Source organism: Pan troglodytes, chromosome 2 (genome assembly GCF_028858775.2).
Source record: "Pan troglodytes isolate AG18354 chromosome 2, NHGRI_mPanTro3-v2.0_pri, whole genome shotgun sequence".
In the NCBI taxonomy this organism is placed as follows: domain Eukaryota; kingdom Metazoa; phylum Chordata; class Mammalia; order Primates; family Hominidae; genus Pan; species Pan troglodytes.
In genome coordinates, this window is record NC_086015.1 from 126,076,709 (window position 1) to 126,092,285 (window position 15,577).

A 15,577-nucleotide genomic window follows, 5' to 3' on the forward strand; every position below is an offset into this window, starting at 1 on the left:
TCAGTAGGATTATTTGAAAAATCATATTTTATTAAATAGAAGTTTATGTATTTTTGCAAATTCATTACATATTAGTTTAAAAAAATGAATCCTTACTTTGCACCATGCATTAAAACATATTCCTGATGGATTGGAGAGCTGTGTATTTAAAATGAGACAGGATAAGGGAAAATGAATCTTAAAGACATTGCTTTATTTCCCAAGCATAAAAACAATGAAAGTGGTGGCTCACACCTGTAATCACAGCAGTTTAGGAGGCCAAGGCAGGTGGATCACTTGAGGCCAGGAGTTCAAGACTAGCATGGCCAACATGGTGTGAAATCTCGTCTCTACTAAAAATACAAAAATTACCCAGGCATGGTGCATTCCTATAATCCCAGCTACTCGGGAGGCTGAGGCATGAGAATCACTTGAACCTGGGAGGCGGAGGTTACAGTGAGCCGAGATTGCGCCACTGCACTCCAGCCTGGGCCACAGAGCAAGACCCTGTCTCAAAAACAAAAACAAACACAAATCACAAAGGGAAAGATTTGTGATTTGGGTTTTCAGGTTAGAGTTAGGCTAACATTTTGACAACATTTTCCAGCTTTATGCTTCAAAATAGATTATAAAATTAAAATGCAAACTGGGAGAAATATGTGTTGCAAATATAATAGATAACTTATAAGTAACATGAGCATTTTTGAAAATTGAATAGAAAAATGGACATAGTAGACATGACTAACAATTGTTGATTCTCAGATTTCATCATTTAAATGTATAATTCAACAGTCAACATTTATTGACAGCATATGTATATGTTAGTAAAGTACAGACTGAGCTGTGTAACAAACCAAAAATATTGAGGCTCAATAAGGTAGAAGTTCATTTTTCTCTCAAGGAACAATCTAAAACAAGCTTGTCCAATCTGTGGCATGCATGCGGCCCAGGATGGCTTTGAATGTGGCCCAAAACAAATTTGTAAACTTTCTTAAAAGATTTTTTTTGTGTGACATTATTTTGTGAGTTTTTTTGTGTGACTTTTTTTTTTCTTTTGGCTCATCAGCTGTCATTCGTGTTAGTATACTTTATGTGTGGCCCAAGACGGTTCTTCCTCTTCCAGTGTGGCCCAGGGAATCCAAAAGATTGGATACCCGTGGTCTAAACAATAGTGGGCTATTCAGGGGAAGTAGGCAGCTTTGTTCTGAAAGGTCCTCCAGGACCTAGGCCCCTTCTCTATTGTTGCTCCAGCATCTCCTAGGGTGATATTATTGTCTGTATCATGCTGTCATTCCAGCCCACAGGAGGGGAAGTGGGATATCCAAGGCAGGTGACTGCATCTTCTTTTTTTTTTTTTTTTTTTTTTTTTGAGATGGAGTCTCACTGTCACCCAGGCTGGAGTGCAGTGGCATGATCTTGGCTCACTGCCACCTCCACCTCCTGGGTTCAAGCAATCCTCCTGCCTCAGCCTCCTGAGTAACTAGGATTACAGGCACCTGCCACCATGCCCTGCTAATTTTTGTATTTTTAGTAGAGATGAGGTTATTTATGTTGGCCAGGCTTGTCTTGAACTCCTGGCCTCAAGTAATCTGCCCGCCTCGGCCTCTCAAAGTGCTGGGATTACAGATGTGGGCCCCCATGCCTGGCCTGTTTGTGTCATTTCTAGCCATATCCCATTGGTTGCAGACTTAAAACTTGGCCACATGGATCTGGAAGAGAGGTTGAAAAAGTAGCTCAGCAGCAATGTATGTAGTTAAACTCAAGGATGCCATACCAAAACAAAGAAAGGGAGAATAAATAGGCAGAGACAGTTAGGAGTCTCTGCTGTCAGATGCCTCCATGTGTCCATGCGCTCCCCTCTTCCCATGTAGAGAACATACTCGTCCTTCCTCAATGGAGAAAACTCAAAGTCCTGTCCAATTAATGCATCCAGCTCAAAATCCAGAATCTCTGGGCTCTATCAGATCTTTGTGGCTCTCTGAAAGTAATTTCTTTGATTATTGTTTGTGGCTTTTGGCTTTGTCCTCTGGAAAGCTCTTTTTTTGGTCCATTATTCCCAGTGACCACACCTGAAGTGGTTGTTGGACATTTCACTTTCTGCTTGATGCTGATTTGGGAACCTGAAGATTACTTTAGGGATCAAGCAGTCTTAATCCTTGGTAGAAGTGTTTTGTAGTATCTTGGCAATACGCTTCCCTCAAATGCTTAACAGTCTTTTGGTCTATTTACATCAGGTAGGTTCCATGGAAATGTAGCCATGCCAAAATATTTCTCCTTCTGCTTATGGTTCTTATACCTGTTGAATCTCCTCTTTACTTTACCAGCTTGGGTACCCATCCCAGATTTTCTCAATTTAGTGGTATCCACACTGATGCCATCTGAAAAAAGTAGGCCTGGGAAGGAAAATGTCACCCTTAACCTAATTTTTGCTGCTAGACTGGCTCTGAAGCACATTTTATTTCCTGCCATTTGGATTCAGAAGCAACCTGAGGCTTCAAATTTCTGGATTCTCATTAAATTTATATTGCAGGCCTCGGGCAGAGAAACTCCCTTAGCAGAGCTCTTGTCCCTTCCATCTCTGCTTGCAAACCAGCTAATTCTTTATATCTCTCTTGTGCCATCCTACACTCAGTAAGGAGCAAGAAACACAGAGTAATGTTCTGATTTTTTTCCAGCAAATCCCAGGTCATCACAAGCAGTGGTATTGCTGCGGCCACAGGTCACCTGCCTTTTCTGCCTACAGCCTGACCACTAAGTCAGTGCCAATATGTTGTGCCTTTGTGAATGCAGCACCCCAATTCTTGAGCTAATTTCTCAATTAGAGGACAAATTAAGTTGCTATAATGAGGAGATCTCAAAATAGAGTGGTTCAAACAAGACAATATTTCTTCCTTATTATTAGTCCAGAGTAAGCAGGTGGGCCAGGGCAGGTAGCAGTTCTGATCTACGAGGTTGTCTAGGGACCTGGGTTCCCTCTATCTTGTTACCTTCTCCCCAGGGAGATGACCTTGACAGTATAGTCAACAGCCAGTTCATCAGCACAGTGGTCACATTGCACCCACAGGAAGAAGCAGAGCAGGGAGAACAGTTCTGTCTTCATGGAGGTGACCTTGAGATCCTCCTGCTCTAATCTCATTGGCCTGAACTTAGTAATAACAAGGCCCCAGCTATCTGTGAGGGGCGCTTTTACTCCTGCAAAAACTTAAGGTCTTCTGTAACTAAAAGGAAAACAGAATGACCCTGGGGTAATAGTTAATCATCTCTGTCACAGGCAAATTGGCTACCTATTTGGGAGGAAAAGACCATTTTGTTATCCTCATGTCATATGATGTGTCAAAATAAATTCAAATAAACAAAATGGTTAAATATTTAGCTGAGAAACAATATATGGGGGTATTTATCTGATCTCTACATGGGAAAGATATTTTTTCCAAGCATGAAAATAAAGGAAAATCATAAAGAGAAAGGTAGATAGATTTGAGGAAGAAGAAGTCAGAGAAATGTTTTCTTGCCTCTTCCAGCAACTGCAGTTGCTGCCTTTGAAAACAGAGGAAGAGGGCCCTGAGCCGACGAATGCGGGCGGCCACTACAAGCTGGAAAATCAGGGAAACAGATTCTCTTCTAGAGCCTCTTGAAAGGAACCCAGCCCTGCCAACACCTTGATTTTAGCCCTAGAGTCCCATGTTGGACTTCTGATTTATGGAACTGTAAGATGATGCGTTTGTATTATTTTAACCACTGAGTTTGTGGTAATTTGTTATAGCAGGACTAGGAAACTAGTCACCAAGTTTTGCATGTGTGTGTGTGTGAGAGAGAGAGAGAGAGTGTGTGTGTATTTTTATTTATTTATTGTTTTCTTTGATTTTTTTGTTTGAGATGGGGTCTCATTCTGTTGCCCAGGCAATTGTGGCTCACTGCAACCTCGATCTCCTGGGCTCAAGCAGTCCTCCTACCTGAGCTTCACAAGTACCTGGAACTACAGGCATGTGCCACCACACCCAGCTAATTTTTTTTTTTTTTTTTTTTTTTTTTTTTGTAGAGACAGGGTTTCACTATGTTGCCCAGGCTGGTCTCAAACTCCTGGGCTCACATGATCCACCTGCCCTGGCCTCCCAAAGTGCTAGGATTGCAGGTGTGCACCACCTTGCCCAGTGTGCATGTATCTTTAAATAGTGATGCTCTATGCTGATGAAGCAGACACTGTCAGCTACTACTGATGGGAATGTAAATTACTACTAATCCTCCTGAAAAACAGTTTGCGAGTATATTTCCTAAGATCTAGAGTGTTCACACATTTTAACTTACTGACCCTAAAATAATTTTGAAAGTAGCTTATATTCACATACAAAGATTGTCACACCAGCATTATTAATATTAGCAAATAAGTTGTTGGAAACAACTATCCAACATTAGGAAAATGGTTAAATGAGATTTTATATATCTGTATAATATAATATCACAAAACCATTAACAATTATTATAAAGAATAATGAAATGAGAAAATGCTTGATAGACCATAAAATGACTTAGTGCATAAGCTGTATATTCAGTATGGTATCTGTGGTTACCTATGTACGATTAAGTATTGATTGATCAAGAGAGTGAGAGATGCATTAGGGAAAAAACTGAAAGAAGAAAAGACTGGAAAATCAAAATATTAGTAGTGGTTGTCTGAATTGGGGTATTCCATTTATAGATGATTTTTTTCTTCTTTATGCATTTCTTTTCAAAATTTTCTACTATGAATATGTATTAATATATACTTTTAAACAAAAAGACAAAATAAAAGTTATGTGACAAGAAACAAGGAATGAAACAAAATGAGGGGAGGTAGACATCTTTCAGACCAGGACTAAGGCCATTTTTCCCCTGTGCATTGCTGAGAGATTATTGTATATGACCTTAATAAAAATCTTGTGAGAGAAACTGGGCTTGTTGGCTCACACTTGTAATCCCAGCACTTTGGAAGGCTGAGGTGGGTGGATTGCTTGAGGCCAGGAGTTCAAGAGCAGCCTGGCTAACATGGTGAAACCCCATCTCTACTAAAAATATAAAAAGTAGCCAGGCGTGGTGGGGTGTGCCTGTAGTCCCAGCTACTCAGGAGGTGAGGCAGGAGAATAGTTTGAACCCAGGAGACAGAGGTTGCAGTGAGCTGAAATCACACCACTGCACTCCAGCCTGGGCAACAGAGTGAGTGAGATTCCGTCCCCAAAAAAAAAAAAAAAATCTCGTGAGAGGCCAGCCTCTGTGGCTTATGCCTATAATCCTAGCACTTTCGGAGGCCAAGGCAGGAGGATCACTTGAGGCCAGGAGGACTAGCCTGGGTAACATAGCAAGACCCTGTCTCTACAGAAAATTTAAAAATTAGGTGTGCTAGTGTGTGCCTGTAGTCCCAGCTACTTGAGAGGCTGAAGTGGGAGGATCACTTGAGCCCAGAGGTCGAGGCTGCAGTGAGCTGCCTTCGTGCCACTGCATTCCAGCCTGGGAGACAGAGCAAGACCCTGCCTCAAAAAAAAAAAAAAAAAAAAAAAAAAAAAAAAAAAAAAAAAAAAAATCCTGTGAGACAGAAAGTATCTTTGGAGAAATTGAAACAGAAAGAGAATGTGATTTTCTAAAGATTATATGGTTAATAAATTTAGCTAAGACTAGAAGCTAAGCCCTGTGATAGCTAATCTAATATTATTTTCACTGTATTTTTTATGTATTTTCTATAGCTGGTACTTGGTAAGTTATTAAAAGCTTCTTTAGGGCCAAGACTGTAATGCTCATCTTCATATTCCCTTTAGTGCCTAGCTGCAGGTGCCTTGACCATAGCAGATACTCAATAGATATTTTTAATTGAATCATTATTGACCAAAATTAATAAAGGATACAAAAATAAAATAGATTTTTGTGAAAGAAAACTGAGGCTGTGATACCAAAGTTTTTGGAATGCTCATTACTTTTCCACCACCACCTCTATTTCTCTTTTCCTGTCTTCCTTTTTCCTGTAGTTAATTCATAACATCTCTAATCCTCTTTATTGCCCACCTTTTCTTGGGCTAAATAAAGGAAAACTATTTCCAGCACTTTTGCCATTTTCAACATCAAAAAAATCCTATAAACACATGACTTTTTTTAAAGTTTTTTTTTTTTTAAAGAATATGAGCTAAGAGTTTATTTTGATATGGCATAATTAGGAATTGGGAGAAAGTTTCTGAACTATTGACCTAATGAGTTTTGGAGGTAAGTATTTTTATGTATTCTAAATTACTTCATATTAAAAATATATAGAATTTAAATTCTGAATACTAGAATAGCACTGAGGAAGTATCTGCCAGATTTCTAAAAAGCCAACTCGAATGTTAGCATCAATGTTAGTCATAATAAACTAGAGGTTTATAAAGCAGGTTGATGAACAGAATAAAAATATTCTGTACTGTGTGCCTTTGGATTTAAGGAACATTGGATTTTCTTAACCATCAGTAATTTTTTTATTATTAACAGAGAACCTTCAGAATGGGATCATGTGAGAGAGTAGAGATTTGTGGACTGATGAAATTAGCTATAATTTTGATTTCTAGTTCTGGCTGAGCCATTAGCTAGTTGTATGACTGGAGCTCCCTCCAATACTTTTTAAAGAAAGGAAAGTTATAAAATTATAAATGTGATTTTACATGTGTTATTAACTTTCTGGAAGGGGTTGGGTTATCTAGGTGAGGTCTGAAGTCACTTCCGGCTCTAAAGATTTTAATTCTAAAACATCATATTATTTAAGTAGAAATAATTTAGGAGTCATAGGTATTTCTTCCAGGATATCAGAAAGCAAAAGGTTAGGATACCAGAATATTAAATGCAAGCTAAAATGTCAACTACATTAGAAGATGTGAACTGTAGATCTTCAATTTGAACTTCAGCTATTGGCATTTGTCTGAAAAGCTATAGTCAATTGAATGATACAGAAAGAAATGCAGCTGTGCACCAGCTCTATCCCACGCACCCCTGCAGGCATTGTCCTCTGTGGGCAGGGGCACTAACTGAGGGCAGTGGGACTCTGCAGCGCACCTGGGGCTGAGCCTGGCTGGGTCCTCTCCTATTCCTGCCACAGGCTAGCAGTCTCAGCAGTGCTGATGCTAGTGGGCAGCACCAGGTCTCCCTCTCTAGTCTCCACCATTCCTGCTCTGCCAATGCAGGAGAAGTTCCCCTCTGATATGGTTTGGCTGTGTCCCCACCCAAATCTCATCTTGAACTGTAGTTCCCATAATCCCCACATGTGGGAGAGACCTGGTGGGAGGTAATTGAATCGGGGGTGGTTACCCCCACGCTGCTGTTCTTGTGATAGTGAGTGAGTGTCGTGAGATCTGATGGTTTTATAAAGGGCATTTCCGCTGCACACACTGTCTTGCCTGCCGCCATGTAAGGCATGCCTTTACTCCTCCTTCGCTTTCCACCATGATTCTGAGGCCTTCCAGCCATGTGGAACTGTGAGTCCATTAAACTTCTTTTTCTTTATAAATTACTCAGTCTCAGGTATGTCTTTATTAGCAGCGGAGAATGGACTAATACATCCTCTCTCATTCACTTTTCCATCTGGCTTGTGGGGACGGGATGAGCCAGGCTTCAGAAGTAGACAGAGGCTAGGTAAGGAGGGAAAAAAGGGAAAAGGAGAAAGACTTCAGAGAAGAGGGAAGAAAAGGGAGTTGGGGGCCGTGGGTTGGGAGGTGGATGGAGAAACAGGAGAGAGTTAAGGAGTCAGTATGAGGAGACTGGGCTGAAGGAGGAGGCACACATCTGCTTCCTGATCTCTCACAGCTTGACCTGCAGAGGTGCAAGAGAAATGCAGTCCATTAACTGTGAGGATACACCTGCTTTCATCAGGTGTGGAGTTTCAGGTAAGGAGGCAAGAGTCAGACCCCTTGAATTAACTAGTCCATTACTGGACAACTGCCTTTCTGCTCCAGAGCTTATTGCCCAGAAGACAAAACTGCCTCCTCACACTCCTAACTTCTGCCCACCCTTCCCAAGTCCACTGTGCTTGAGACAGTTATGTCACATTGGCCTTGCTTTTAAAACACCCTAAAACATCCTTTTTTAAAATGTCACATTGGCCTTGCTTTTAAAATACCCTAAAACATCTTTTTTTAAAAGCTTTATTTTGAGAATATTAGTCATCTTGTTTTTTGTATTACTGAATTTAAACTTGTTAAAATTTATCAATAGAACTGATCTGATGTATGCATTTGGATAACTTTGTGAAGTTTTGGAAACGCAGTTTAGTTGCATATTTCAGTGACTGCGTGTCCCTGTACTGGGCCCAGTCTGAGTTCCCGAGAGCATCCATACTGCCTTAGCGCTATGGGAGTGAGGCCTGTGGGGACTGCTGCCATGATCCTGACCTACAAGGACCTTAACTTTTACCTAGCAAAACAAAACTGAGGCATGTAATGATGACAAACAATTAATATTAAACTGTGTGGTTGACTTCACTGTACTGAAGATTATGAATCCCCCTCCTTCGTTTTTCTTTGTCGTTTTTAATAGTCAGCCCAGATCAACAGGTATTAGTTTCTGAAAGCCAGCTTCTTTCATAAGTGCTTAGAAAGCATTAGGATAATCGTGAGTTGCATTTTATCTTTTAATGTGTGAAAGTGGAGAGACTTTTTAGTTCAGACTGTTCATTTAAGCTGGATGTTTTTTCTTTTCAGTTCACTTCGCTAAGCTTATATACCTAATTTTTATTCCTGCATCTGTTTCTTCTAGAAATAGTCTAAATCTAGATTTCGATTTCCTCATGAGTCTGACTTCCATGCTGAACACTCCACTGAAACTGCTTCTACTCAGACCACAAATGACCTCTTCTTTGCTGAATCTGGTGGTTACATTTCAGTTATTATAAACGATCTTTCTGTTTGATGTGATGTTGTTGACCACTTGCTCTTATGTTCTTGGAACTCGTCTCTCTTTGGTTGCCGTGATACCAGTCTTTCCTCTTTTGCTTTTTTTCTGCCTTGTAATGGCTCCTTCTCAATCATCTTGCTCGACTCCCATTCCTCTATTTTTAAAATGTTGTTATTCTCCAGTGTTTCTTCCCCACCCCAATCCACCTACAACTTACATTTCTCAGCTCAGACTGCTTTTCTTAGCTTCTGGCCTATATTAGCCACATGTTAGATGTTTGCACAGAGTTATGGGTGCCCTCCAGTATCCACCCCCTCTCCTTGCCATATATATTGTATCACCTTAATGGTTCTCCAGACCATCCGTCCTCCACCTCCCCACTGTGTTGCCAGTACCACTTTAAACCATGCCATAGAGTCCCTGTCCTGGATTCCATGCCTGAGGGTGTCCCATTCTGGCTTTCTTTCAGCCTTGCCCTTCCATGTGGGTTGAGGATTTCATAGGGCCAAGGGGATGTGCACACCCTGCCCTCTACCCTCTAGTCTTATGCACTAGCTACACAAGACCCCAGAAATAGGCCTTACAACAAGCCTGTTTCCCAGGCCTGCTCTTCCAAGAGTAGGCTGCATCCCTGCTGTGTACTTCCTAGGCCTAAGGGATAGCTAAGGGGCAGCTGTTTGGAGGGGATAGTTGGAGCTTAGATGGAGTTGGACCTTCAGCTCCACATGCATATATGCAAAGCCCTGATATATAGGCCAGGGCCAGAGGTCAGAAGAGAAGAAGGACATGCAGAGACCTCCATCTGTACTCTTGTCATAGGCAGCATAAGCATAGGGCAAGGCCTAACTATTGCCTTCTTTTTCTTTATATTCCTGCTACAGTGCTAGTATCACTGTACTTTTAGGGATTCTTAAGGGCAAGGGCTTTAGCTTTTTAATTTTACATTCTCATTTGCCTGTCACAGTGCCTACCCAACACATGGTGACTACTCAATATGTTTGTTGAATTAAGTAATAAATGCATAGTTACCATTTTATAATTATTTTATTTCCTTTATTATCATTTTAAAGAGGTTATGGTAATGTTCATATGATTTTATATGTCTTAGGGTCAATATTTTTCCAGAAAAAATGTATCTCTAATTTGCATTCCTATTAAATGGAAAAAGTAGACTTAATGTATAAAGCAGAATTTTATTTTTAAATATCTTTTTACAGATTTATTTCGTAAAATGATGTTTGTTAATGGTAGGTGGTAGAAAATAGTGTCAGGCAAACATGACAATCTTAATATTACAGATTACTGTAACATCACAGTCCCCAGGACAACAGTGCTTATGACCAGTTATAACACATTAGAAGCTGCTGAACCCTGAGGGACGCTAGGATATAAGTGTCAGAAGGAGCAGGACTAAGTTCTGGAAAACTACAAAGTGCTGGGAGGAGTGGGACTGGGTTTCCCTGCCAGGTTTCTCATGAATTCAGAGGATAACTAGTTCTCCTACTGAGCTTGTTTATGAAGAGTGTATGTATGATGACTTTTAATACAAAAGCATGTAATTATCTAAAATTGGAGTAACTTTACAACACCACATAAGCTTATTTTAATTCCTGAGATGGTTTTTAACTATAACTTATATGCCCTAGATTGGCCTCCCAAGTTCAAGGACCTTTAAACCAAGAACCCATCTGAAGTGTCCCTGTTGCTATTCCTTCTTTGGATACTACTTTAACACGTACTGTATTGTAGTGAGAAATGTTCTGGTCTAAGAGTCAAGTAAACTGGATTTGGATGGCCCTTAAATTATCTGAAACTCACACATTCTCTGACTCTTAGGTCAGACTCTGCTGCTTGGTAATAGTCTATTTGTGATTCCACTGAGAGGTGACAAAGAGTTAAGCCATGGCAATAATTTGAGTTTTATACCTTAACTATGAGGAGCTTCACTTTGCTTCTCTTCTCTTCTTTCTTTCTTTCTTTTTCTTTCTTTCCTGTCTTTCCTTTCCTTTCTTTTCTTTCTCTTTCTTTCTTTCTCTCTTTTTCTTTCTTTCTTTCTTTCTTTTTCCTTCCCTCCCTCCCTCTCGTCTTTCCTTCCTTCCTTCCTTCCCTCCCTCCCTTCCTTTCTTCCTTTCCTTTCTTTTTTTTTCCTTCTTTTTTTTTTTTTTTTGAGACAAAATCTTGCTCTGTCGCCCAGGCTGTAGTGCAATGGCACAATCTCTGCTCACTGCAACCTCTGCCTCCCAAGCTCAAGTGATTCTCATGCCTCAGCCTTCTGAGTAGCTGGGATTACAGGCATGCGTCACCATGCCCAGCTAATTTTTGTATTTTTAGAGGAGGTGGGGTTTTGTCATGTTGGCCAGGCTGGTCTTGAACTCCTGGCCTCAAGTGATCCACCCACCTCGGCCTCCCAAAGTGCTGGGGTTACAGGCATGAGCCACTGTTCCCAGCCAGGAGTCCTGCTTTCTTATCAGTCTTTTTGTTTGTTTATTTTTGATTTATTTCTTCCATGTTCTCCTTTTACCCTTAACATTTTTAGACATAGTAAAGTTTACTCATTCCAAGCCTTCTAGTTGACATGAGTCTAATACCTCATTAAAAGTATCAAATATCAAAGCAGTTATTTTATGGGTCATCACACACTGTCTCATTGTTGTGCCATCACATGCAGTGATTAAAACCACTTAATGACGTTATTGCTGGAACATTTCTGTAATAAAATTGCTGTGGGACAGCTTTGGTTCCACTGGCTTTTGGAGGACATAAACAGTTTAAATTATTTCTGTCATCTGGAAAATAATTCCCCTTACACAGAGAGATTTTTAAATGTCTTGAGTTTTTTTAATTTAGTAATATCAATATCAATGACACTTGGAGCTATGTTGCCTTCATATAATTTTTCCAACATAACGAAGCTATGGGCAGCCCTAATTCACATATTTCACTTCCCACTCACTTCTGTTTCTACATTAGGGCCCTTCCTCTCCCCATGTGCCTGTTTATTTTTCTCTTCTGCATTCAGCAAACTTTTCTAACTGGCTTAAGATGGCAGTTTAAAAAAAAAAAAGAGGATTTGAGACGCACATAGTGCTTAGAAAGCAAAACAAGCAGAAGAAAAAGATGAGTTCATATCATGAAAATGTCACATGTACTGTCCCTTCCCTTTCCTCTACCTCCAGGGCAAGAGAGGTCGACACATCTCCCTTTCTTGTCTATGCTTTCTTTGGACTTCTGGCCTCTTTTCTACTTCAAGGCAGCTCTTAAATGTGAACGTGTATATTGGGGGTGAGGGAGTAATGGGAGAAAAGAGTTGGTCAACAAGGAACAGGAGTGCTAAGGAGAATATTGGGAAAAGGTCAGCAAGAGAACAAATGGAATGGAAAAAAAGAAACTGCTTTTCATTAATCCTTACAATTAAAGTCAGAATTAGAGTATGAGAACTGGAAGGGACTTAGTGGTCCTGTCATTACAGTACCCTAACCTAACAGATGCTCCGTAAATGCATATTCAACTTCAACTGATGTCCTCATTTCACGAGGGAAGAAATGGAACCCCACAAAGTTAGGAATTGTTCAGGGCTAGCCCTGAGCTCAGCTGGAACCCAGGTCCTCTGGTTCCTCAACTACCTTTTCTATTAGAAGATATTTTAATGAGTCTTTCATTTGTTGTATTTCCACCATTTGGCAAAGAGTGGGTATGAAATGTTGAGCTCAACTATAAGGCTGGTGGCACTTAGTAGGTCTGTTAATGAGTGGCAGTCTAGTAGAAGGAGTATGGATTTTGGAATCAGACCTGGATCTAAACTTCAGCTCTGCCTGTCAGCGCTTGGGCAAGTTTCTTAATCTTTCCAAATCTAGGATTTTTCATCTCAGTAAATGGGGATCATAATAGCTACCACTTAGTGTTGTTGTAACAACTAAATGAAGCAAGGTTCTAAGTACTTACAGGAAGTACTTAGTTTGATGTGTGGCACAAATCATAGGTCACAGTAAATATTTGTGAAATGAATAAATGGTAACTATTACTATGTTTGATCCTCCCTCATAGGGAGTCAACATACCTGTTTTAGAAGGTAAATCAACATGTCTTTTAGGCATGTCATACTCTTTACAGATTCGTATACTTATTGCCATAGTTAAAAACTGCTGTTTGGCTCATTTCTTTTTGTCTTAGAAAATGCCTGTTTCAAATACCTCACAGCCTTTTAATTTTTAAATTCCAGATTAATTCATGGAGGACAGATGTTAAATGGATTGGCAGGTCCAACTGTAATGAATGCAGCACCATTTCTCTCCACGACGTGGTTTTCTGCAGATGAAAGGGCCACAGCCACAGCTATTGCATCAATGCTCAGTTATCTTGGGGGAGCATGTGCATTTTTAGTTGGACCACTTGTTGTTCCAGCTCCCAATGGGACATCACCTCTTCTTGCTGCAGAGAGCAGCAGGGTGCATATTAAAGATCGCATAGAGGCTGTGTTATATGCAGGTAATTTGAAGTTTATTTTCTTCTTGTTATACTTTGTCTTTTATCTCAATCATCTTCACTCTACTTTTTGTATAACAGATACCTTCATATGAAATACTTGAGAGGACTAATATGTAAATTTACGTGCACTGTGCATTCCTTGTCATATGATATAGAGATGCTTAATTAAAACTGAACACTCTTCCTAGGAAGTTAAATTTTAAATTTATTATTGCCACATGGAGGGGTATTTCTTAATTTTAGTCTTTTCATCTATTTACGGTTAAGTACTGTATAACACATTTTCTATGTCCTCTCTAGATATCTTATCAGGATATAAAACGTCATGACTGACAATAACCTTTTGTTAAACATCTATCTGTTGGTAGATGTTAAGCCCGTTTTCTCCCTTGTAGTTTCTCCATTATTAGCCATGTTCTGTAACCTTATTTACCTTGATCATCTACAGTTTATCCTCATTTCCTACTCTCTGTATGTTTAGTCTGTTATCAGGGATACTGACCTTTCTAAAATATTCTTTGAATTATTTTATTTCTAGAGTCAAGCCCTGGTCCACTCTTATAGTATAGTCTCCTACGGATTTTCGTAGATATAGCCCCTCTCTCTATATCCCTGTTTGTTATTTCCTCTGCATTCAGAACACTTTTTGTAGATGTTTACTATATGCCAAGCACTGTGCTAAGCACTAGGAATTGGTAAGATCAACGATGAGACAATTATAATACAAGTAGAGATATACAGAGGTTGGGAGACCTAACTTGCCTGCCTGGGTTTGTAGGGAAGTTGAGGGGGCAGGAAAGGCTTCAACAAGAATGTAATAATTAAAGTTAAGAATTTTGTAGGAGTTCACCAAGTGTTTGAGTGGTTAGTGTATTCCATACAGAGGGAACAGTAACTGCAAAGGCAGGGAAGGTATGAGAGAGCTCAGTATGTCTAGGGAACTGCAAGTAATTGAGTATGGCTGGAGTGGTGTAAATGTTTGTGTTTGGGTATGGGCAACAAGTGGCAGAAAATGAGACTGGAATGATAAGGGACCCAATTATACTGAACCTTGTTTTAACTTTTTTGTTCACTTATCAATTTCACAAACATGTTTTGAACGCCTATGTATCTGTCACTATGTGAGTCACTGAGATAGGCATGGTTCCTGGTGTAACAGAACTTACAGTGTCCTGAATGGTACAGACAGGTAAACAATTGTAAAATAGAGCAGGGAGTATTATAAACCAAAGGCCTACAATTGCTCTGAGAGCTCGGAGAAGGAGCACCTAACCCAGATTTTGGAGGTAAAGTAGAGCTTCCTGGAGATGCAGCTTCTAAATCAGAGCCTGAGGAATGAGAGAACGATGGTTAAATACAGTAGGCAGGAAGATTACACTGTAGAGAGGAAGCTTAAAGGAGAAGTCCAGTGAAGGGAGACACCCTGGTACGTTCAAGCCCAGAGTGGCTTAGATCTAGTGAGAGTACTAGTAGGTGAAGCTAGAGAGGAAGGCAAGCCCCACACAAACCTTCTAAGCAGGCCTGAAGGGTTTAAGGTTCACCACATTGTAGGCAAAGGCCACACTCTGAAGAACTGTATGTCAGAGAGTTATTTGATGACATTTACATTTCAAAATATGGTTTAGAAGGATTAAAACTGAAAGCAAGGGTAGCAGCAGTATATAAAGCATTTCACCTCCTTTACACAACTTATTCCTTTTAAAGAAAAAATAAAAATGTAAAAATGAGTAAATAAAACTGAACGCAGGTGAAACATAAGTTTTAAACTTTATTTTGGTCATGTTATTATTTTTATTGAAAACCTAAGCAATGATTGTATTTTTTACATGATGTTAAGCACTGTTAAGCATATGTTAATGCAGTACATGCAGCTCATGGTTCTCATGCAGTCAAGCAGAAGCCCCTGCTCAAAGCTTCCCAGTTACTTCTTCATTGCTTTCATGTTTGCCAATCTGCCTTTCTGAAAGACTGTCCCATGACTTCATTCTATTCAAAATACTGTACTAGAATTGTCATTTTAAAAAGTTAGAGATTCTTAAATTATTCCCGACAAAGGTAACATAAGAAAAGTAAACTACAGATCCAAATCTCAGATGAGTATAAACACAAAAGTCCTAAACAAAATACTAGCAAACTGATTCCAGCAACATATATCATAAAACAGATGATATACCATGACTAAATGGGATTTATTCCAGCAATGCAAGGTTGGTTTAACATTCAAAACTCAATTTAT

At 39.7% G+C, this 15,577-nt stretch overlaps 1 protein-coding gene across 2 annotated transcripts in view; it reads left to right on the plus strand.

The window, feature by feature from the left end:
* SLC49A4 (solute carrier family 49 member 4) overlaps positions 1-15,577 on the plus strand; it is a 97,159-nt gene that overhangs the window by 18,732 nt on the left and 62,850 nt on the right. For both annotated transcript variants that reach the window (XR_010155323.1, XM_001167764.8), the window contains exon 3: positions 13,076-13,341. Coding sequence is in view for 1 of the 2 variants with exons in the window: in XM_001167764.8 (XP_001167764.2) it covers positions 13,076-13,341 (266 nt within the window). In the remaining variant the exon portion in view is untranslated. The remainder of the gene's footprint in view (positions 1-13,075; positions 13,342-15,577) is intronic.